The 23,178-nt window shown below is 44.9% G+C and overlaps 1 protein-coding gene across 2 annotated transcripts; it reads right to left on the reverse strand.

Moving 5' to 3' along the window:
• Positions 1-569: 569 nt before the first annotated feature.
• LOC126047926 (NADH-cytochrome b5 reductase 3) lies at positions 570-22,332 on the reverse strand. 2 transcript variants are annotated; one of them, XM_049822231.1, is made up of 9 exons: positions 22,274-22,332; positions 17,427-17,558; positions 13,105-13,177; positions 10,418-10,524; positions 8,923-9,052; positions 7,102-7,185; positions 6,887-6,972; positions 4,483-4,582; positions 570-2,889 (listed from the first exon to the last, which is right to left on the reverse strand). In XM_049822231.1, exons 1-9 carry the CDS (start codon positions 22,292-22,294, stop codon positions 2,717-2,719), a joined length of 906 nt encoding a protein of 301 aa, XP_049678188.1. In that variant the 5' UTR covers positions 22,295-22,332; the 3' UTR covers positions 570-2,716. The 2 variants fall into 2 exon arrangements, with proteins under 2 accessions (XP_049678188.1, XP_049678189.1); XM_049822232.1 differs by lacking the exon at positions 22,274-22,332 and adding an exon at positions 21,541-22,041.
• Positions 22,333-23,178: the final 846 nt, after the last annotated feature.

Below are 23,178 nucleotides of genomic sequence, written 5' to 3' on the forward strand. Positions count from 1 at the left end.
AAGCACAGGCTCAAGACCCAGCTACAAGAGTGAGATTAAGGACCAGCTCATTTCTCACCTCCTTCCCCTCGGATCCTCTGTTGCAACAGGAGCAGTATCCAAAACCCCGCTGTATGCAAGCACGCCTTTGCTATTCATGGCACGGGCATACCTGCCTTTGCACAGCGCTAAGTAAGTGGAGGCGACCTTCCTCTGGTAAAGCTGAAGCTGCAGCAGCCCTTTCAATCCTGTTTCTCTCAGGAAACACGTCTCATGCAGGAGGTTCATGTTTCCCCAGCTGCTTTATAACATGAAGGCTAGTAGTACTCAGCACATCCTGCCAGAAAAATGGCAGAATACTCATATTTTCTGTAAGAAGACAGATAGATGAATTGGCTCAAAGGAAAAAAAATAAAACCAACTTTAATGCTAACTTGTTTAAATGCTATAGTACAGGACCATTAAGCCAAAGGGACTGTGACACAGTTTTGTTTCAGCAGATTATATAAAATCCCTCTTTTTATTTACTAAAACGGCCTCATGGTCACAAGGAAGATGTACAAAATAAAGGCAAAAAGAGGAGACTGGAATGATAGGGAGAAAGACAGTTTACTTCTTGACTCAGCACCAAATACAACAGTTTTCACCAAACTCAAACAAAAGAAAGAGATAAGCACTTGGGTAAACAAATCTAATGCTTTCTCTTTTTTTGAAACTTCACTTTATAGAGTGTTTTACAATTACAGTCTGTCTCTTATGAGGTTTAAGATGATGTTCTGCTCAGTAACACACAGGTGATTCACCTGCAAGATACTTTATTTCTTACACAGATATGAAAAAAGCCAGTAATTGAATAAGCAGAGTATGTAATACAAAATAGTTGATGAGTAACCAGCTAGAGTTTTTACAAGAAAACTTTTAAATACTATAATGAAAAAAATTTATGGGTATCCCACAGTGATATAAACCAGCAGCAAGATAATTTCTCTCATATTTCTGCTTTTTGCCTCCTAAAAAAGGGACTGAAACTCACTTGAGGAGTAATTGAACTTTGGAGCATAGTATTAAAGAACAAGTTTCAGAAGCGCACATCAAAAATTCAAGACTTCAGAGGCAAGCATCTAATTAATAAAATTAATAACAGTAGTATCCATCTGAGGTTCCTTAAATTAACTGCAGTATCTTTTTCTCCTTTTAATTCATGCTGAAAAATTAACCTTTTAAGTGCACAGTACCCATCTGCTGTACAAACACAAGAGAAAACATGGCAAGCTATAACCTCAGATACCTGCCCGAATCTTTAAAAAAGTGGTATTATACACTGACACTTGTAGCTAACTAGCATCCACATTACTTCATATATGACTAAACATCCTTTCAGTCACTCTGATTTCATCACCAGAGCAAGATTTTTAGTTTCATAGATTCCTTGCAGGACAGCTCTGATCGCAGCAGCATCTCTGCTGTTCAGAAGCAGAAGGTTTGGCATGCAAGATGCCTTAAGTTTACTAAAGGCTGCTGTAAAAAAAGTGTATTTAAAAAAAAATAAAAATCAGAGCTATAATAAACAGCATCTAAGAAACAGTTTCAGATTCAGTGAAACATCTGAATTTGCTGTCAGTTTGGTGACTTAAGGCTGTTCCCATGCATCCTTAGCAAGCAAAACCCTTTGGAGATTTTCCTGAGCAAGACACACAGGCGGGTCCCCTGACTGTATACATACTGCATCCCAAGCTGGGCTACCTGCTGAAACCCACCCTGTCAATGAAACCTGAGCTCCCTTTGTTCCAAATCCATCTCTGGGCAACAAGAAACTAAAACTAGATCAAATTTTCACCCAGCATTTTTTTTTTCACTGCACAGGACATGCAGAACACATGCTTTTGTATTCCTATGGCACCATCCACTATTCAAAAGTAAATGCAAAAGTTAGTATTTTTTTTTTTTTTCAGTATTCCACACACATACAAGCAAAAAATTCCAGCTATTTGTGGAACAGTGCACAAAGCTGCTTGCTTTCTGTAGCTTCTTTCATTGCCCAGGGATGAAAACTGTGACCAGCTGGAAAAGTGTTTGCATTTGAGAGGCTATTCCCAAATACAAAGCAAACAAATTTTGTGCTGCTGTCTACCTCTCTGTTTTGATTAACAAGGCAGCTTGAACAACTTCAGTCGTAAATGGTTAACTGTCACCCTTCAACTGAACAAGCATCTTCTTTAAGCTTCTGATGTTGCAAAGATTATGCATACAAGGTAAACACTCCTGGCCCTCATACTGTAAAAGCTCTGTAAGTATTAAAATTTGGCATAAGCAACATGAATAATCCAGCACATTCCATATATTTTCATACTTCATACCATAAAATACTGGGTATGCACAGTGTTAGGAAGTAGGATATTACTGCCATTTGATTACAGTGCTAAGAAAAAGTGTAAATGAGTGTTTACTGCCCTAAGCAGCTATAACTGTCCTCCTTTGAAACAGTATACAATATAGCCAAGCACTAGGCATGACTACCATTCCACAATACAGTTGTTTCTGTGCAACATACAGTACAGTTTTAGTACAGTTGAGCTTAAGTGTCTTACTTGCCAGAGATTCAGAAAAAATGAAGCATTTTTTAATGTAAATGTAGCTTCCCAGCACTGTGCATCAGCCATGTCTGTAGCTTTGTACTGTTCCCCATTAAATGTTTTTTCTTCCCTTCTACACAAGATCACTGAATTATCAGTCTTCTTTAGAAGGAGAACCTCATGTCCTTGGTGTAGCCCAGTTTGTCCAGATTGGGAATGCAAGCATACTGGATCATCGGAGGAGGTCCACACATGAGGATCAGAACATCATTTTGAGGTGGGGGCAGGTGGTCTCTGATCATCTCTTGGTTCACAAATCCTTGGCTGTAGTCCCAATCTGTAAAAAAAAAAAAGAAAGTAGGGGAAGGGGAACAAAGGAAAAAGGAGGAAAAGATAAATACAAGTCACTTTAGAATGAAGTGTGGGGGTCTGGGTTTTTTTCGTAACATTCTGGAGTGTAGCATTTGTACATTCCACTCACATTAGTGTCCTCAACACAGTTATGCTACATGGAAAAACTGTCACCTCTGCTTTTAAGATGCAAAACTGATGTATGGAGAAAACAAGGGCTAACTTTTAATAAAGCTTGCTAAAAGCACCAAGGAAATCTCAAGCAGAGCTGTGAACAGAAGGTGAAACTCTTCAGCTCCAGCACTGTGAAATAACAACATCCGTCCTCCCTACCCCACTGTTTACAAGTTCACTAGGGGAAATCCAGCTGGTGAAGTTGTTCCTGCTTGGAACACTCACGGTGCTAATCAGTTAATACTAGGATTCAGGTTTACCCATCACATCTCCAGCCCTGGATGCAAAAAGCTACCAACCCAAACCTTTGGACACAGTAAGACTGACATATTTTTCTCCCACGGTTTATTCAAAAATTTCCAGGTTTGGTCTGGTTTGACATAGGGTAGTGAAAGTCTGCAGAACAGCATTGAGCGGGTCTAAGGAGGAACTTTTATGGCAACTGCTAAGATCAGTTCACAATTCATATATATCAAAGAAAAGGAAGAGCGATTAGAAATTCCAAAACACTAATTGCAGAAGATGACATGACAGCAACAGACCGTGGGCACAGCAAGACCCTTCCCCCCACCCTACCAGAGGTGTATTCTTGGTCACAAGGTAGGAGAAGGCATATAGTTTTTCCTCCTCTACCCCAAACTACCAGTGAATAGGAGTATGAATCTAGCCTGATGTGGGTGGGTGTGATTAGGAATGGTAAGAAAGGAAACGACAAGGAATGACACAGAATCTATTGAACCTTTTCACAACAGCAGTAACTTTTTAGCCTTTTCTTCCTCAAACTTGCACAGCTGAGGGAAGCACATTCAGCTGGTTCATCCTCTCACCTAGACCAGCCAACTATATCACATTATCTTTAAAACTGGACTGCACCAAGCTGGAACAGTATTTTCATTGAGAAACACTGTTAATACAAAGCCAATTCCATTGCCTAGGAAGGAGATCAGCTACCATGAACTGCCATACAGTGACAGCTAGGTAGGTGTCTGCACTTGGCCGCATCTCCGTGAGGTAACAGTGCCTCTGACACTCCCACTGCAGCTGCCTTAATGCATGCTCTAAACACAAGACAGTAAGATAGCACGTTATATTTATGTCTGTGGGGAAGAAGGAAAGTCACCTTCCAGAGTAAATAATGGTAAATATTCAGGTGTAGTCATGGAAGGAACACCACACTGCCATTCACCTGAGGTGAGCTTTGTAGTGCTGCAAACACTGCCTGATTACATCTAAGAGTTTCTGTGCATCACTGTGTGAAGAGTGATGCTACTGGATGCATTCAGACACAATTCATTAAGCAAGAAAGGAGCTCAGAAATATGAACAAGACGTAGCATGTCTCCTGTCAAACACATGCATTATACTCATAACTTAAGCTTCCGTGGAACTAGCATGTTAGATCTTACTTTCAGGTGCTCTGTCCAGTGTGTACCAACACTTAAAGCGACCGGGATTCTGAATCTGGATCTCCTCTAGTTCGGAACGTAACAGGATATCCTTCTCCGTCTGCAGGGTAAGGAAAACAACGATTACGCTCTGCATTTGAGTGCAGCCCTCAGATGACCACAGAGCATTAGCTACTCTACAGACCTATGAGATGAACAGATTATTCAACTCTATTTTACAGGCTGAAGAGAGCAAACACAAGTTATTTCATGACTATCCTGTGGCAGAGCTAATAAAAGGATTCATAACTTTCCCAAATCCTGACCACGCAATGCCTTCCCTCTAAAAAATAAAACAAAGCAAAACCTGTATCAAAACACAGAACCTTTTTGTTCAGAGAAGTAGTGGTAGAATCAGGAGAGTAAAACCCTCTTTTAGCACTCCTATTACAAAAAAAACTTTCATCAAAAAATAACCATGACCGCACACAGGTATCTCCCTACCCCTCCATACTGTGCCATTCAGTCAGGAAAATGCCAGGTTTTTCACCTTTGCCACTTCAAATTTCATCAGCACCACCATACAGAGATTTCTTGGTTTTTTTAAACAGGATGTGGAACAAATAACCAAAAGGGTATCAAGTTGTGATTGGAACAACAAATATTACCCAGGGTATCAAGTTCTGCTCCTCCCTGATGCAACATAATTGAAGGCCAAAAGAAAGCCTTATTCCTGTAACAGCAGCTGCAGTTTGGGAAGGAGGGAAAAAGGGTAGAGACTAAAAGTGGTACCATCCTCTGCAACCTTAATAATGCAGCACTGAGGACACCACTATGTCTGTAACTGTGGGGGTAAGGAAGAATGTGCCAGCAACTATTGCCGAGAAGGTACCTATTTCTGGATCTGCAGTTACTTGTGTTCCAGAAAAGCTATTACTGGGTCTGACCAACTCAAAGCATGCTAGTCAGGAGCACAGTATGAGCCCACATACATTGTCATCTGTAATCCAACACCGCTCTTTCAGGAAGGCCAAAATAAAAGATCAGCAAAACACGTATTTAAAAAAAATAATCTAAATATTCAGTATTAAAAAACATCTAGTCCGGAGGCTTTCCTGACTGACCATTTGTCACAAGGCTGCTTTATATTTGTGCAGTTACTGGGTACGAGGACTCTTCAAAGCCAAGTATTGATGTTTGTTTGCACAGGCTGTTGCTAATACACAGGCAACTGTTCCCCAAGTCCTCCCTGCAAGAAGCAGTAGGTTTTCTAGGTTGCTAAAGCAGCAGCTCTATCCCTGTAGTAGTCATTCTGAATTACTCATAGCAAATCCTGGCCCTTTTGCCCTGATACTGACTGCACTTTATGCCAACTCCTAGGGCTCAGCAGAGACCAGCTGCTGCAGCCGCACCAGACAGCACCAGAAGGCACCAGCAGGGCTCTTGAGGAGGTCTTACTGGAATAAAGCATCAGAACAGGGCATCTGTTGGCACTTGGATCGTAGCTTCTGGGTAGAAAAATCTTGGTTTGTAATTCAGATATGGTACAAAGAAAACGAGGACACACACACATCAGAGGAGAAAGGAATGACAGAGGAGAGCCTAAAGAAGCTAAAAAACACAGGCATGAAGTGAGGTTCACCACAAACAATGGCTCATAATCCAGAAACAAATACTTATTTTGATGGAGAAATTTAAAAGCAAAAGGATTAGCGCTAGAAGAACATCAGGCGAAGAAGGGGCATTGCAGTTCAGCAGCACAACACCTGGGGTGTTGGGTTTGCCTGGGCATCCAAGAAAACTCTCACAAGGATTCCATGGATGAGAGATCTTCCCTTTGTCCAGCACGGCAGTATGATACATCTCAAAGAGCAACAGAAACACACAAAGAACTGACAGAGGAAATGGAAATGAAAGGACACAGCCATGCAGAATCACAGCTCCATAGCTGAGGGAGCTGCTGGAGACCACTGTTAATTTTAACCTCACCTAAGGTGTTCTCAAACAGAAAGATTCCACATACAAACCCTGCTGCAAAGTTGGGGAGTTACAATCGCTGAAGGAGACACATGTGCACCTCCTTGATGTTTTCACAAAGAAAGACAGCTTTGAAAGTCTGCCCAAAACATTAACAACTTCCACAAAGGAATGTAGAGTTTTAAAACATTTATAAACTGGATTAGAAACAGAGCAATAAGACACAGGAAAGCAAGCATTAGCTGGGAGGAGAGCGGTATTTCCGTAGTAACATTAAAAAACCAATTCATTATAGTGCTTTTCTATGGGAAGTTTTCAACGTTTCTGTTCAGTTTTCCCCTCAGAGTTTGTACTTCTGTACCAGGCTTTCTCAGCAAGAATATAATTTGCCAAGTGGAGTTCTGTTAGTTAACTAAAACTTTATAAAAAGAAAAAAAGACAGAATTACCTGATTAGCAAACAGCAGCTGACAAACGGTAGGGTCATCTTTGTCGTTTATGATTGCTTTAATGATCTGCAGCATAGGTGTTATCCCTGAAATAGAAAAGCAAGTCAATGATGCGAGAATGCGAAGGAGCAAAAGAAAGCATGAGTGAGCACGAGAGAAAATATGAACAATTACCAGCTGTCAGAAACCAAGGATTAATCTTTATATATACATACCAGTCCCGCCTGCAATCATCCCCACATATTTCACTTTCTTAGTAACCGGTTCAGCTTTCTTTTCAGGCCGAATAGCAAACTCACCTGGAGAGAGAGAGGGCAGGGAGTAGGGGGGAGAGACAGAGATTGATGGAAAACATTGAAGAAAGCAGGAAAGAGCGCCTGTGATCCCTTCCCAGCCCATTCAGCTAATTGACTTTGTTCCAGCCCCGTCACCCTTCTCCCTCCGTAAAGCAGGAGCAGAAAATGAGACAAAGGTGAAGAAGTCACAAATTAAAACAAATCCTGGAACATGGTTAGAGATTGTAAGACATGTGATGATAACACGGGTTATTGCTTACTCCTGACCATAACATCAAGCCATCACTACCTGTACTTCTATTTGCTCATGTTCCACACCCCCAGAGATATTCAGAAGCCCAGATTCTGGAAACAGTTCTACACAAAGGAATTAATCTGCTCAGGGAGGTTTTTTTACCCCATGTAGATTATTTTAAGGGAAAACCTGAAATATGCAGGGTGTATTTTTTTGTATGTTTATCTCCTCTTTTCGAGCTGATTTGCCAGTTTCAGCCAAATCTGACAGAGCTTGAAATTGCCCAGAATTATGTATTTGTTGTATTCACACCTCTCTTCATCCAGGATAACATGAACACAATATACAAAGCTCTGGAAAACCACATCTCTGAGTTCTGCTGCTTACAAAACTGCCAGAAGGCTTTTGTGACACATTTGTGGCTGCACTATGCCAAAGTGAGATATTTCATATTGGCAAAAAAGTACTTCCCACTGATAACATTCATCTTCACTTGGGAAATTAGCATTGCACAGCGCATATACCAAGTGTTTTTATCAGTGTATAAACTGTGTCCATATAAGCAGGGAGCGAATTCCCTTCCATGAGATTAGTATCAATAACAAGCACTTCAATAGTCACATAACAATCCCCCTCAAGATGGCTGTTGACTTAATTAAGACTCTAGAAGTTTCCTTTGTGCAGAGATGCTAACAACAGAAAAGAATCCCCATGTCTAGTGGGAGAGCGTGAGTATACCGAGAGTATCAGCCCAAATAATAAATAGAGGTGATAGCTGAGGTCCCGTTTATGCAGTATGTGTAATCAAAACGTAGCCACAGACTTTCTGCCCCTCTGCTCCACTCTGGTGAGAGCCCACCTGGAGTACTGCATCCAGCTCTGGAGTCCTCAGCACAGGAAAGACATGGACCTGGTGGAGCGGGTCCAGAGGAGGGCCACAAAAATGATCAGCGGGCTGGAGCACCTCTCTTATGAAGACAGGCTGAGAGAGTTGGGGTTGTTCAGTCTGGAGAAGAGAAGGCTCCGGGGAGACCTTACTGCTGCCTTTCAGTACTTAAAGGAGGCTTTTAAGAAAGATGGGGACAGACTTTTTAGCGGGCCTGTAGCAACACGACAAGGGGTAATGCTTTTAAACTAAAAGAAGGCAGATTTAGACTAGATATAAGGAAGAAATTTTTTGTGATGAGGGTGGTGAAACACTGGAACAGGTTGCTGCCCAGGGAGGCTGTAGATGCCCCATCACTGGAAACACTCAAGGCCAGGCTGGATGGGGCTCTGAGCAACCTGATCTAGTTGAAGATGCCCCTGATCATTGCAGGGGGGTTGGACTAGATGACCTTTAAAGGTTCCTTCCAACCCAAACTCTTCTACGATTCTATGATACTATGATTCTATAAAAACTTGAACCCAGCCAAAAAAAACTGTGACCAGTGCTACTACTACTTTATGATGTTTTTTCTGTATTGTTTACTCTGGATAAACCATATCTTCCGAGTCAGTCTTGCCTTTTCCTTTGTAGACAAGTAGGCCACTTGGTCCTCTGAAGTCAATAGTATCCCCTATTTTCAGGCTGTCTAGGTATTGAGACATCTTCCCTCCATCAGGAAACTTCGGATGGACACTTCTAAAGTAGATCTGTTAAAAATAACAATGAAGCAATTAATCTCACAGCTCAAAGACAAGCATTTGCCCTTTAAATATTTAGGTACCCATAATCCTCATGCAAAGAATACAATCAGTACATAAAAAACACTAGCAATGCAGATTTGACTGACAATAAAACAGAAGCACTGAGTTTTCTGAAAAAGATTAAAATGCCAGTCTTGCCCTAATTTTGATCAGATTGGACACAGACTGGCAATTTCTCCATTGTATTTCTGTAACATAGAAAATATATCTAAACGATCAGCATGATTTACACCCAAATTCAAAAGGGGAAAAAAAACAAAGGCAGAAAAAAACCAAACAACCCAGCACTGTGATTGCAAACAGAAAAACTTCTGAGAGAGATCCCTGACAGCTCAGTTGCAAAGGGATATACCCAAACCACCTTCTTGGGATGACGACTGTTTGCACCTCAAAGTTAGAGTAACCAAAAAAGTGGATACCAACTAATTGAATCAACACCAACAGGTATCAGTGGGTGTAGTTACATTGCTGGAACTGTGCTGGGGTTTGTTTTAAATCACATGGGTGTTAAAGACTTCAAGCTGAGACTAGCTACACTTTTACAAGAACAGCACCATTTGCATACATGGAGAGCCACAATGCGAAGAAGGAGTCTTGTGAAACATTTCTGAGTCAAATATTTAAATTTTTCCCTTGTCATGTCTTCTGTGTGCAACGCCATACTCATGAAGGTAAGTAGGTAGTAAAAGGCAAATTCATGTCTAGTTTCATAATAAACAAATAAAGTGTTATTAGTTGTGAAGAAGAAAAAAACTTAGGAGTAAAATTCTAAGAGGAAATCCAGTGCAGATATTCAGGTTTTAAATTCCTGTCAGCTTTAAATATATTTGCTTAGTCTAGCTACCAAGAGACAAAACAAAAGGACATTATCACAAGACTCAATCATATTCTTGCCAATTAAATCATTCATTCATACTGTCTGGATCGGTAATGATAATGATCACCGCTCTTAACGATCATAATGCCCATATTACATTAGCTTCAGAAGAAGCTGACAGTTCAGGCAAGGTTAATTCCTTATTTCAGAAGGATTAATAAAGTGCGTGAACATCTGCAGGTCTACAGATTTTGGAAAACTGCAGTATGCAAATACAGAAAATCATGCAGCATCTCATGAGACACACTCACTAAAGAAGTGCTTGCAAATGCCATATGGATTGTAGGTAATTGCAGATCACGTGTTACAATAGTGGAACTCCACAGTGGCACATACCTGAACAGAAGGCAGCACATCAGACTACACATAGCACTGCAAGTGTAAAGGTGGGCTCAGAAGTTGCCCAGCCTGGTAAAGGAGCATGACATTCTCACCTTGACAACAAGGTCCACAAAGCCCTTGTCACTATCACTGGAAACTGGAGTGTAAGGTCTGACAACCAGAGCTCCATCAATCCGTGCAGACAGGTAGATATGCTGTCCTGTACGCAGGGAAGAAAAAAAGCAGTCTGCTTTCAGAAGATTTTTCTTTCAGTAGAGTTGTACTGAGTTGGCACAGACTGCAAACACAGTCTCAAAGTTCTCCTAATTACTTTTTTTGGGGGCACCACTTTTTCCTCTCTCGTTTTCCTGTCCTTGTAACGCATTGGAAGAGTTGTTAATCATTGCACAGGTTCAACCTGGAAGGGCAGACAACTCCAGTGCTAATTTTATATGTCAGTCATATCTGTTCCGACAGCTTCATGCATTTACATTTACCAAAGCCCTAACTGTAAGTGAGATCTTGCAAAAGATGTGATATGTCTCTCCCGTACAGACACGTAAAAAGGACAAAGGAGAGGAAAACCGTCAAGTGCTGTTCACACTTCTTTATTAACGTTAGTTATAAACTGTTACAGTTTAGTTACAGCTATGTTTGTAACTGTTCTTACTTTGACCACAGATAGTTCATGTCTACCAGGAAGCCTTCTAGCTGCCATTGCTAAGGCTGCCTAGACATAAAGCACTTTTCTAACCCTGCTATTCCTCCAGCTTAACATTCGAATGTAGCGATCACGTTTCAATGTCACACATTCACTGAACTCTCTACAATAGTTTCTTTTCTCAATGTCTATGTTTCTGATGAAAAAAACCCTAAAATTAACACCTCTGAAAGGTTTTCCTACAAAATTCCAACACCCTGAAGAGACCCAAATGAAGAATACCTAGGGGGGGGATTTGGTTTTTGTTATTTTATCACCACCAGGTCAACAGAACAAACTATCTCTCAAGATGAATGCAGCTCTCCAAAGACGGTGCAGCTCCTCTGCCTGTTACGGGAACACAAAGAGGAGGTTTTACTGGGAGCTGGTTTGCCAAGCTGGAGGGCCAGTGAGGCAAACCAGTAGGTGAATGAGGATGTGCTACCTGGTGACTTGGGAAATGAGCAACCATACCTCGCTTGAAGCTGTACACGGACATAATGCAAGGGTGATTCAGATAACCCTCTCAGCAAAGCCTACACACATCTGGCAGCACACGTTTGCTGCCAGGGAAGACCTGAGGGGAGCCACAGGAGCAGCCTCTCGTTCCTCCTCCAGGGAGGAGGGGTGGCCTTGGAATCAGCCACTGCAGACTGTGAAACTGGGCAGACGGGACCGCTGCTGGGACATGCGTCACGAGTTAGTACAAATTCAAAGAAGGTGCTCCTCCCAAAGGGCAAACATGCCTTACGCTTTTACTGTTGTGGTTTAACCCCAGCCAGCAACTAAGCACCACGCAGCCACTCAGTCATTTCCCCCCGACCCAGTGGCATGGGGGAGAGAATCAGGAAACAAAGTAAAACTCTACCCCAGCTGAAAGGAGGACACCCACACTGACAGGACAGCAGCTGGCAGCCTCCGCATGGGGCCATACACAATCCCACTCTCCCTCAGAGTGAATCGCCTTCTTTCCTGTAACGCTCCAGCCGGTGGTAAAAGCGAAATGCTGGGGCTGGACTAAACATCCAGGCCAGTATCTGTCCCACGGCTACCAAGCCTGCTGCTCCCAGCTGCTGCTACCACCCTCACCAGCCTTCAGCCACCTTTGCTTCCCCAGTCTGCCCAGTAAACCACCCCCTCAGTCACCCCCAGGTTAGCCCGTGCAGAGCACCTTTGAGATCACGACTGCGCTGCTCCCGGGACTGTGCGGGGCAGGCACGCACCTCCTCGGGCTACGCTGAAACTACTGGCTGATTTGCCCTGACCTTACTAAAACACTGGAGGAAGCCGTGGCATCCCGCAGGCCAAATTCACCCCAGACGGCTCCTTTTCTGTTGGCGTGTAGGTCAAGAACAATGACTCACTCCTCAATATTCATTAAGGGCAAGGGAGGGAAACTAGCTTTGCCCTCATGGCTGCTTAACAGGATCAAGAGAATAATATATCCCAAACAAGAGGGAACCTAAACACAATGGACTGTAATGCTGGAAAGGTGCTGAGGAGTACCGCGAAGCACTTGATCCACAGATCATTGCAACAGGTTCTTAAGGCAGAAGTCCCTATTAAACACAAGCCACAATTAAATGCTTTTTATATAAGCAGTAGGAAACAATAGCACTAAGCTATTATGGAAGGCAACACGCCACATGGCAAGGCCTAAGGAAACATCCACCCCATGGTGATTAAGAAGTTCCATGAGACTGGCTGCAAATTCAGAAGTGAGCAGATCATCTGGTAAACCGCATGTGTTAGAGGAGGAGCAGCTGAGCGCACTGCCTCAGGGGATGGAAAGGCACCACAGAGACCAAGCACCACAGGAATAACACACACTGGGAAGTCGAGACTGGAAAAATACAAGTAAAGACCAGTCTACTGTCTTTACAGAAACAAGCTGGATGTACACTCTCTGTAAGTACACAAGATTTCAGATCCTGCAGATGACTCGCAGCATGAGGATAATTTTGCAAAGCTCTAAATACTGGCTCAAGCCATGTGGACAGTATTCGAAATTCAACAGTTCAAAATGTAGGAAAAAAATCCCCACAAAATCTCTTATAGTATGCTTAACAACACATCTCAGTAAGGAAAGTCAGAACGTACCTACAGGCAGACCCAGAACATGATCTATGGAAGGGAGAGCAAATCGAAATCTTCTTGTGTCATGACTAACTTCCTGAAAGAGGAAAATAAAAAGAACAATAAGCTATGTTGTTAGGATTTAATGTTTGTGATTTCACTTGTAACACCGTTACGCTAGTCTGGCTTCCTGCAGGATTAAATATTTTGGGAAGAGCAGCATCCTAACTGAGATTTTTGCATAATGCAAATATGAACTCCTCTGAAAACAGCAATCCAGCAGAGGTCAACTTTTCATTCAAACTCCCTGAAAACTTAAATTTATCTCAAAATATTTTGAGAAGTAATACAGAAGTAGAAATAGAAATAAAACAGACAAATGCAAATACGGTACGGTTTTGATGTATATTTAAATGTGAATAACAAAACCTAAAATACTTATATACAGATTAAGACTAAACAATAACTTTCTCAGTAGTATGAACATTTACATTGCCTTCTGTGAGAAGGCCACAAGATAAAAATTAATCAGTTCTTCAGTTCTCATTTAAAGTTTAAATATGCAGGAGTTCAAGGCCAAAAATTTTGATTTCGATGTCTCAAAATCAGATTAATTAACCATTTCAATGTAGATGATTTCAGACAACAGTAGTGGATGTCAAGAAAATCAGGAAGTAGCAACCTGGTCCCCTTTGCTATGCTAAGAGCCTTAAAAATATTTTCTCTGTAAAAATTGAATTAATTCTTAACTAAAATTGAAAAGAACACTCTATCTAAATAAGAACTTCATTATAAAAGTATTATGGAGTCCAGCTGGGATAATTATTCTAATCTTTTACTAGGAAAGTCATAGCTTGAATAAAATGTTTGTAATGAGTAAATAAAATGTTATTTCTTATACTATGTAATTTTTATCTCTTAAAAATCAGGTCACATTCATGGGACTGAAAAGACAGCAAAAAAAGACAGAAACAGCATACAGCCTAATGCCTCATCCAATTACTTTCTTTTTTTAAAGCCCTATGGGACATAACATCCCTTCTAGAGAAAATTTCATAAACATCACATAAAATATTGTAACCCTTTTCTTGTTTGTTTTTTTGTTTTTAAAGTAACCAATGGAGACAGATTCCTTTCTCATCACAGTTCATCTAGTCTTCCCTTATGAGTTCTGGTCACACCGATGAAATTTTCTTCACAATAAATCATTTTAAGGTAAATGCAGAAAAAAGAAGGGAACCGAGTAGCAGTCTAAAAAGGGCTTCTCCGTACTTATGTCTATTTAGGAACAGTAACTGCCATTGAAAATTCCACTAGAATGACAGCTAATGTGGACTTAACGCTGCTACTCTCACACTGACCGCTGCTGTTTCTGTATAGAAATTTCAGCACCAGCTTCACTACTTCAAAGCTCGATTTTGCCAATAATCTTTTAAAATGCTGTCTTCAACAGCATGCAGAAAGAACAAAGTTCTGAATTCCCAGTTAATCATCTCATGAATTAAAGTTGAGATAGCTTGGCCAAGTGGCCAAGACACTGAGCATGCCATTCAGCAAGTTGTTAGTCAAGGCCAGATTAAAGACAGCCTTAAAACAGGACAAAGAAGCCACTTCCAGTATGGGGGCATCTCCACTGCATTCCCCAATGCCATCATCTGGCAGCAGCCGAAGCCCTTGGCCTCCAGATACCAGCACGCATTTCTGTCTCAAGTAGCAGGTGCTGTGGAGTCTTCCACACTCGCAACTGCAAATGCAAAGCTGGAGAACAGTTTTTGCAGGCTGGTGCTTTGCTGAAGCCACTGAAAGGCAACACAGGAATTATGCTTACCATCACAAAAAAAAACAACTGAGGTTGTCAGCTTTTTTAAGGCATAAAATAAATTAGCACACCTAACCATATTATGACAGTTTTTTCCTATGATAAAACACTAGAAAGCAGCCTTGTGACCCCTATTTCTCCATTCAACAGACAGGGGGTATGGCATACCCAATTTGGGCAGATGTTAACATTTCAGCTGGTGGGTAAAAGGCAGACAGCGGGTAGAGGAAGAAAGGCTTCTGCTCGCAACAGGTCAACAACATGGTGCGTTCGATTTCCAGCTCTCATACACAAAAATCTAAACTGTGTTAAAAGATACTTAGATGTCAAACTAGGCATTCTCTAGACCACGGCTTTTCAAACTTTAGACTGCAGGCACCTAAAAACTGTTGCTACGTAACTGTGGAATCCTTCTGAGATTTCACATACGTGTATTGCTGTACGGCAGCCCAGTACACGCAACTTGGTCTTCCATTGCCACCACCAGCCCATTTTCTTTAGCTGTGAAATCAGTCTAAGCAGTTCCTGCCACCTCCCTTCCTGGTCAAGCTTCTTGTTCCTTTGCTTGGGCCACAGTCCACTAAAAAATCTTTCCGTAAGGCCATACTCTCAACTGTATCATCAAAATACATCAGGTTAAAAATTACAACCCCCACAACAGGGAGTTCATTTGTTCATTTTTTGTTTTAAACACAAAACGTTTTGGTGCTCTGCCAGTGAAGGTACCAGCAGCTTCACAGTCACAAAAAGGGAATAGATATCAACATGGTAACAGGAATAACAGAAACTTTTAAAATATGAGGGCCTTTAGCTAGGCTGGGCACTAGGTAAAGGCAAAACCAGCGTACTGAAATTCCTCTTGCAATGGAAGGTAAACTCTAGCCAACCACACAGATGTCTTGAGTAAGGTCCACAACCACACCGAGAGCCACGATTCTTCTCCCAAGTTAAAACGTTTTTGTGTAATGACAGGTGGGTTTAGATTACAGTTCTCATCTACTTCAAATTTAATAGCTTGTAAAATACAAACTGAACCATGTCAGAAAGACTCTGACTAATTTCATCTTTCACTGACAGGTGGATATGGTAATGTTGAGAAGTTTAGTACCAAAGATCAGAGTGTTTGCACCAGATTTTTGGCAGGATGTTAGAAACTACTAGCACTTACTGCACCAAATTATTATTTTTCAAAATTAACTTCTGTTTCCAGGACACATCTCCCATTTAGGCAAAAAATTACAAACATCCATCAGTCAATATTCTCAGTTGATCAAGGTACCCCTTGCAGCAGCATTTGACCTGGTTATGTAAGAGCTGTTCCTCCAAGGTTAAAAAAAGCATATAAAAAATAAAAAGAGTGAGAAGAAAATCAGTATTTAGCAAAAAAAAAATCAAGTGAACTGTGAATTCTCTTCTGCTACAAACTAGCAGAAACCTGCAAGTAGCTTGGTTCTCAGAAGCATGTGCAGTGCCTCAAGCTTCCCTCCCCTCCTGCAGGTCAGGCAGACTGTACCTGCAACCACGTGCTACAGATCTCACGAGAAAGTGGGGAGTATATAATAACAGCATTGTTGCAGTACATATGAGAAATAAATTCAGTAAGTACACACAGGAAATAAACTCAGTAATGCCACCCAGCCCAAGCCATGAGGAAGCTTTCAGTTCCCACGAAACTAGGACTCGGAATGACAGTAATGACAGTTTTCTTAGAACAAATGAAAGCCAAGCTATCAGTGCACTCCCTATACCTCAAACAAAGCTCTGTGCCAGTCCAAAGTGCTTCTCATTGAAATTCTTCTGATAACTTTTTGACTAGCTCATTGACTTAAAAAGTCAACACTAAATATATCTTGAAAAGCAAAGATTTCTCTCTCATGCATTTGATGGTGAGTTTATCCAAGGGAAATCTGGACTTTTCACCTTTCATGGCTTTGGTCCCCTTCCCGCAAGTTGAGTTACCAACTCCTGAAGGGTCATGGCTTTCCTCTAAAAACCCAGCTGAGCAGCCCAGGAGGTGCAGAACAGCTTCTACTTTTAACAGAGAAAAAGAAGCTGAGACAGCTCAGGTGCTGTCAGGACTACACCATCTAAACACCCTTCTTCCTGTAACACATTAGAGTACATAAATCCAATAACATGAATCAGTATCAACATAGTTCTGACAACTACTATGCTGAATGCTATTGACCATGAAAAAACTGCCTGCTCTGCCTGACAGCATGACTTCTGTCTCATAGCCAATCTAGTAGTGCAGTTTAGGAATTTTTGCTGATATACTCCATGACATGAGACACACCTGACAGAAACTATGAGTTTGGTCATTTCTAAAGCAGCATTCTCCTCTCTAACTTGCTTGGAAACAAACTGCTTGCAGAACCCACTTATACTAGGCAAGGAACATCTAGAAAGAAGTCCTTTCCTTAAAATACAAGTATTTGCCCTGCTGCAACATTACCCAAGATTTAAGATGCCATAAGGATTTCACAGTATCCATGGAAATCATGCTTAGCACTGTACATGCACTTACCTCCTTATCAATCAGCCTCAACGCATACTTCAGTTCAGGATCCTTCAGAGTAATCGCAGGATGGGGATTCTTGAACAGCCTCAGGAAGGTGGCATAGATAAACCGTACTGGGTATGTCACAAGCCAACCCAACTGCAGCAATACAGAAAGAGTGTTAAGACACGTGTGTATAACAAGAGAAAGTTATTTTGGGGAGAAGGAAGATGGTAGTATGACATGACAATCTAACCACCAAAAAATGTGTTTCTTTGTACTGATATGAGCAGGAGGAGGAAGTATTAAAAAAACACCAGCCAGTGTAACCGACAGATTTGCTTTATGAATACCTGAGGCACTTGGCATACCAGCAGAGGGTTACCAAACCCCACGGCTTGACAGAAACAAGGCTGTCACAGCTCCACGTCCCCAGGTCCAACCATTAGCAAGGCTGAGCAGGCATGTACACGGACACGCATACACAACGCGTGCCCAAATATACACGTGGCTGGCCACACTGATCAACACAGACAGATGCTCACACAAACAGTATCAATGGCCTCATCCTGCTCCCCTCCCTGACTGATGAAGGTCCATTATTGGGAAATACACATACCCGCATGTGTACGAGGTGGATCCAGCAGTAGCTGGCTTAGTCTTCGCAGCAGCTGTCCCCAGACTCCAGTCTCCCCAGTTGCTGGCATCTGGATGTAGAAGCCGCTGTTGCACAGACCCCTTCATACACCATCATGTGTGCTGTGGACCGCCGAGTAACTGGGGGTCTCACACTTGACCACAGACTCCACTGTCTCTCTGGCAACTGGCCAGGACCCGTGGCCTCCTCCAGCGGCCAGTGCCTTCGGTGGTCTCACCCTCAGAGATGCACGTAAGCCTGCCTCCCAGGCCACCTCGCCTACTTCCTGACTAGTCCGTCTTGATCTTTGCTAGCCATCACACACTCATGCTGGGTGCTGGCACCACAGACACACAGGCCCTCCGACCCACCATCTGGCTCCAGGTACTGCTGCTTACACCTCCACGCAGACACGTGCGTGCAGAACAGCGTCCCTTCCCCAGGAAGGCAGCCATGGAGGAGTTTAATGAGGACACGGGACAGACTCCGCTGACGGGTTGCAGGACACAGCCAGACAAGGGTACACACACAGCAGACCTGTTTACACAGTCAGTCCTTTTTATCCCTTTATCCTTTTATTTTCCCCACATTTGTTCCTCCCCAAATGGCCTCGATCCCTGCCTTTGGTTCCTCCCCTAAACGTCTCACAACGCCACGCGCTCAACCCCTGCATCCCATGTCCCCCCCCGCCTGCAAGGGGAGCCAGCCCCCCACTGATGTGTGCAGACAGGGGTCACCCCTGGCCCACGGGGCAATGGCTCCCCCAGACAGCTCTAGGAAGGCTGGGGCTCATTTCTGGGAGTGGGTTATTGGGGCTCCCCCACCTGACAGCATCTCTGTGCTCCTTCGCGTGCACAGACCAGCCTTCACAAGTTGGCTGCTCTCCTGTGATGGGCCTGGTAGTAGCTAGGTCAGGGCATCACCCCGGTTCCCCACCCACCCACCGTTGTGCCTCTGAGCTCCTCGGTGCGTGCAGGCGCAGACAGGCCCCTCAACCACATCACCTAACGTGCACCACTGCTTTGGGCCTTTTACATCACAGCACGTAGAGGCAGATGAAGACATGGTCATGTAGCCTGCTGCAGGGATAAGCTTCACCCCCAGGGTTAAAGCCCCAGAAGACGGGAGCAGGTTATGCCCCCACACCACAGCACCCTCTCCATCCCCAACACCACAAACAGGCTGCCAAGCCAGGAGAGACCGAGCGGTCACACCAGCCCAGGAAAGCACAGAAGAGACCACGCTGCTGCAACGACAGCTGAGCGGACAAGACAGAAGGACGACGTCACCTCCCCAGCCCAGCGCCGTACGCCTCAGGCGCTTGGTGGGTCTATGGGATTGAAGATGCGTCACTCACAGAGCTCAAGTGCAGAGCCTGCCAGGATCATGCTCAGCTAGAGGCCCGTGCCTTCGTTTCTAGTGCCTGTTCCCAGGGACAGTCCTATGCTTGCGAGGTTAGGTAAGAACTACAACAGCCTACAAAGTCACCTGTGTAAGCAGACTTGGTCCTAACTTAGGACAGGAGAATACACTGAAGAACTACTTATAAAAATCCTCTCCAACTCCGTAACTTATTATTCAGTGCTTTAACAGAGGGGAGAGAGGGGAAAAAAAAAAAAGGCAACAAATACTCAAGATTGCATACAATGCACTAATTTTTGAAAGAGCTCAAACTCCTGCCTGGTTAACTTTCACTTTCATTTCACTTTAAAGGGACCTGACCAGTCTTTTAGAAGCACATTTCCACCAGTGTGACAGTTCTCAGGAGGCTATAAAAAGTCCTACATTATTACTACTAAAACTGTGGCAAGTGTAAAATTTGAAAAAAAGGGATAGCATAAACTCTCTTTTCTTAAAATGCTGCTGTACAGGTTTAAAATATATCAACACTAGTAGGTACAGCTTGAAAGCACATCATGCCATACACACATACACATTTCATTTTTCACTTTTATTTGAAAATACTGAAAGATCTCCACACAGGTTGCTTCTGAAGAAGCTGAAGTTTACAGGAATATTATTCCTTAATTCCTGCAGATCCACCAGATTACTGCAGCTCCAGGAAGAACTTTTGTTATTGAGTCATAGAACAGGGGGGAGGGAGTGGAGTTGCTAAAGGAAGTGAGAGAGCAGCAGATAAACTCCCTACTGAGAATTGCAACAGGTGAATTGAGACCTGGTATAGATGCAAACTGTATCTGCAGCAGATGACGCTTCAAACAAGACATTAATATGTTAAAATAAACTAGTTCCATTTACAGATGTAACTGCCTAAAACAGACCAAAAAAAGCGCAGCTGTGGTCTAGCAAAATTGCAGTTGAAAACGGGAATTCAAAAACTTAGGCTCAGTCCCAACTTCAACACTGACGTATGTCAGTAACATGATCAGGAAGGCAGGAGGAGAGTGGAGTTCAAAACATCATCTGTGCAAGTCAGCTTCTCCACCTGCGTGGAAAGATAAATGTTTTCTCCCATCTTTGCAAATAATTTCTGGGTCATCAGATGTCAAGTGAAAACTACCACAGCTGTTCAATAAATGAGATTAACACACTCTTTCCCCAAATGTGCATAACCATAACTTTTCGAAGTCACGCACCAGACCCGAGTCTATTGGAACAGAATGTAGTTTAATTTTGACAAATACTTTCAACACAGTGTTAGCCTTGCGGAAGGCAATTTGTTATTCATGGTCAATTAGTGCAAAAGCCTCATGGGATTTAGCCTGGAAAGAAACAGCACACCCACTAATTCAGATAGCTGTTTTAGTTCCTTACTCAGAAGGTATCAGCTGGTGGGCAGGAAAAAAGGGAAGAACTGAAGGCTGAGTGATTACAAAAACCTACCCTTGCTAAGAATGCATTCTATGGGTTAAAAGTGATCTATATACTCTTACCACAGGGTATATCAAGATACTCATGAAGATAACTGCACTGCAACCACGGAAGCCGCGTCAGATCTACAGCAGCAGAGGGAGTGGCTGGCTGACCATAAGGCCAGGAATCACTAAATGAAGATCTGGTGACTCATCGTTTCCAGTTGCACAAATCTTTGCTAACAGAGATCATAAAATAAGTAACTGAGCAGAATTTTTATTAATGGAAACAGACCTCTGCAGGATAACAAAAAGGCCACAAGAAAGAGAAAAGCCATAGCATCGAGATTGCCAGTCCTTTCCACTAGGGCGTGGTGAGCAAAACACAGTTAAACGCATAAGCTTACGGCAGGAATCCATCACTGAACAGCCCTACAAACACACAAACCAAATGCTGCTTTGGCAAGAAGCATCTTGTACCCTCAGCTGCAATCCCCCCTCTCCCACTTCCTCATTCAAACCCTATTTTTAAGTGACTTCAGTTAAGCATTCTTCTCATCCGTTTTAGAAAGCGATGAGAGGATTAAGGGACGGGCATTTCTTCACTCCTGCAGGTTTAGCATCTGCCTCATCCTCTTCTGTTCAAGCAACCCAATAAGCAGCTGTAGGCCAACACGTATGTCGCGTCTACCTCCGTCCGGCTCCTCTCACAAATCCAGAGCCAGAAACGTTTGAGCAGGTGCATCAGTGGAAAGGAACGATGTGCTAGGCAGCCGCTGAAGAGGGTAACGATGCTCGCTACAGATAACACCGCTGCAAACCCACTGCTCGGCAGACACGATCCCGAAAGAGCTCTCCACTGCAACAGCAGGCTTACGGCTTTAAGGCCCTCGGCGCGGACACCGAGGAACTACTCCGGGAACCGAGAGAAGAAAACCGCCCGCGCCACGGCAGCCAACACAGGCTCGCTACCCCAGGCACACGAGCCGCGGGTGCCCACGCTGGCACACGAGCCCCAGCCCACGCCAGCCACAAGAAGGTCCCGGAGCCGCCGCACCGCGGCGCGGGGACGCAGGCGGCTCCCAGCACAGGCACCCCCGCTCTCCCTCCCGGGGGACGGGGACCCGGCAGGGGCCTCGGGCACCCTGCGGCACCGCCCGACGGCCCCCGCTCTGCTCAGGCGCCCGGAGACGGCCCGGCCCGGCCCGCGGCCGCTGGGGCGGGCAGAGCGGGGCCGCCGCGCCCCTCCCTCCGCCCGCGGCCAGGCCTCGGGGCCTCAGCTCGCTCAAGGCCTCGCCGGGAGGAACGGGACGGGAGCGAGGGGCGCGAACGCAGCCCCCCGGCAGCCGGCACCCCAGCGGCCCGCTGCCGGGAGGCGCAGGGCCCGCTCCCCGCCGCCGCCGCCCGGGCTGGGCCGCACTCACCGTGCTGAGCTGCGTCCCCATCGCTGCCCCCTGCCAGACGCGAAACCACCGCCCGCCACGCCCCGCGACGTCGCACGGCGCCCCGCCAATCAGCGCCGAGCCGCTACATTTCCCCCCCCCCCCAGTAGCCGCCAGCTGCTTTCCCCACACCCCCCCCCCTTTCCCCGCGCGGGCCCGCGGCCCCGCCCACCCGGCCGGCGCCCACCGCGGCCGCTAGGAGGCGCCCGCTCCCCGCCGGGGCTCCCCGGGCCGGAGGCGGGGCCGGAGGCGGGGCCGGAGGCGGGGCCGGAGGCGGGGCCGGAGGCGGGGCCGGAGGCGGGGCCCCTCGCCCGGTGCCGGGGCGGCGGGGCCGGTTCCCCCGGCGGAGGCAGCGGGAGGCGCGGAGGTCGCCCCCCCCCGGGGAACCGCGGAGGTCGCCCCGCGGGCGAACCGCGGGCGTTCGTGCTCCCTCCGCCGGCCAACCGCCGTGGCCGATGCCGTTCTCGCCGCCGGCCGTCCGCGCCTCTCGCGCCCCGCGCAGGCGGCACACGAGCGTGGTTTCCGTTAGTGCCGCCGGTTCCGTGAGGCCGCGCTTACTGTGTGACCGCGTACCGCCCGTCTGTCCTTCCTGAACTGCGGAAACAACGGCGGGGGAAAGCAAGGGCAATGGGACTGCAGTACCTTCCTTATCTACCCGCCGAGCAGTCGGAGCCCTGCTGTCTTGTGGAGATAAGAGGATCACGGACTCCTGTACATCAGCGCTCCAACTTATCAAATAAACGTCCCGAGCCTTGACTTCGCCCGCTTGCGCTGCTCGGAGCGCGGCGGAAGGTGCCAGGCCGGCCTGCGCTGGCACGTCCAAATCCCTGTGTGAATCGACTCGGTCTCTTCTAGGCCGGCGCTGGCCCACAGCCGGCCTCGTTAAT

The sequence above is a fragment of the Accipiter gentilis genome, chromosome 18 (genome assembly GCF_929443795.1).
Source record: "Accipiter gentilis chromosome 18, bAccGen1.1, whole genome shotgun sequence".
Taxonomy (NCBI): domain Eukaryota; kingdom Metazoa; phylum Chordata; class Aves; order Accipitriformes; family Accipitridae; genus Astur; species Astur gentilis.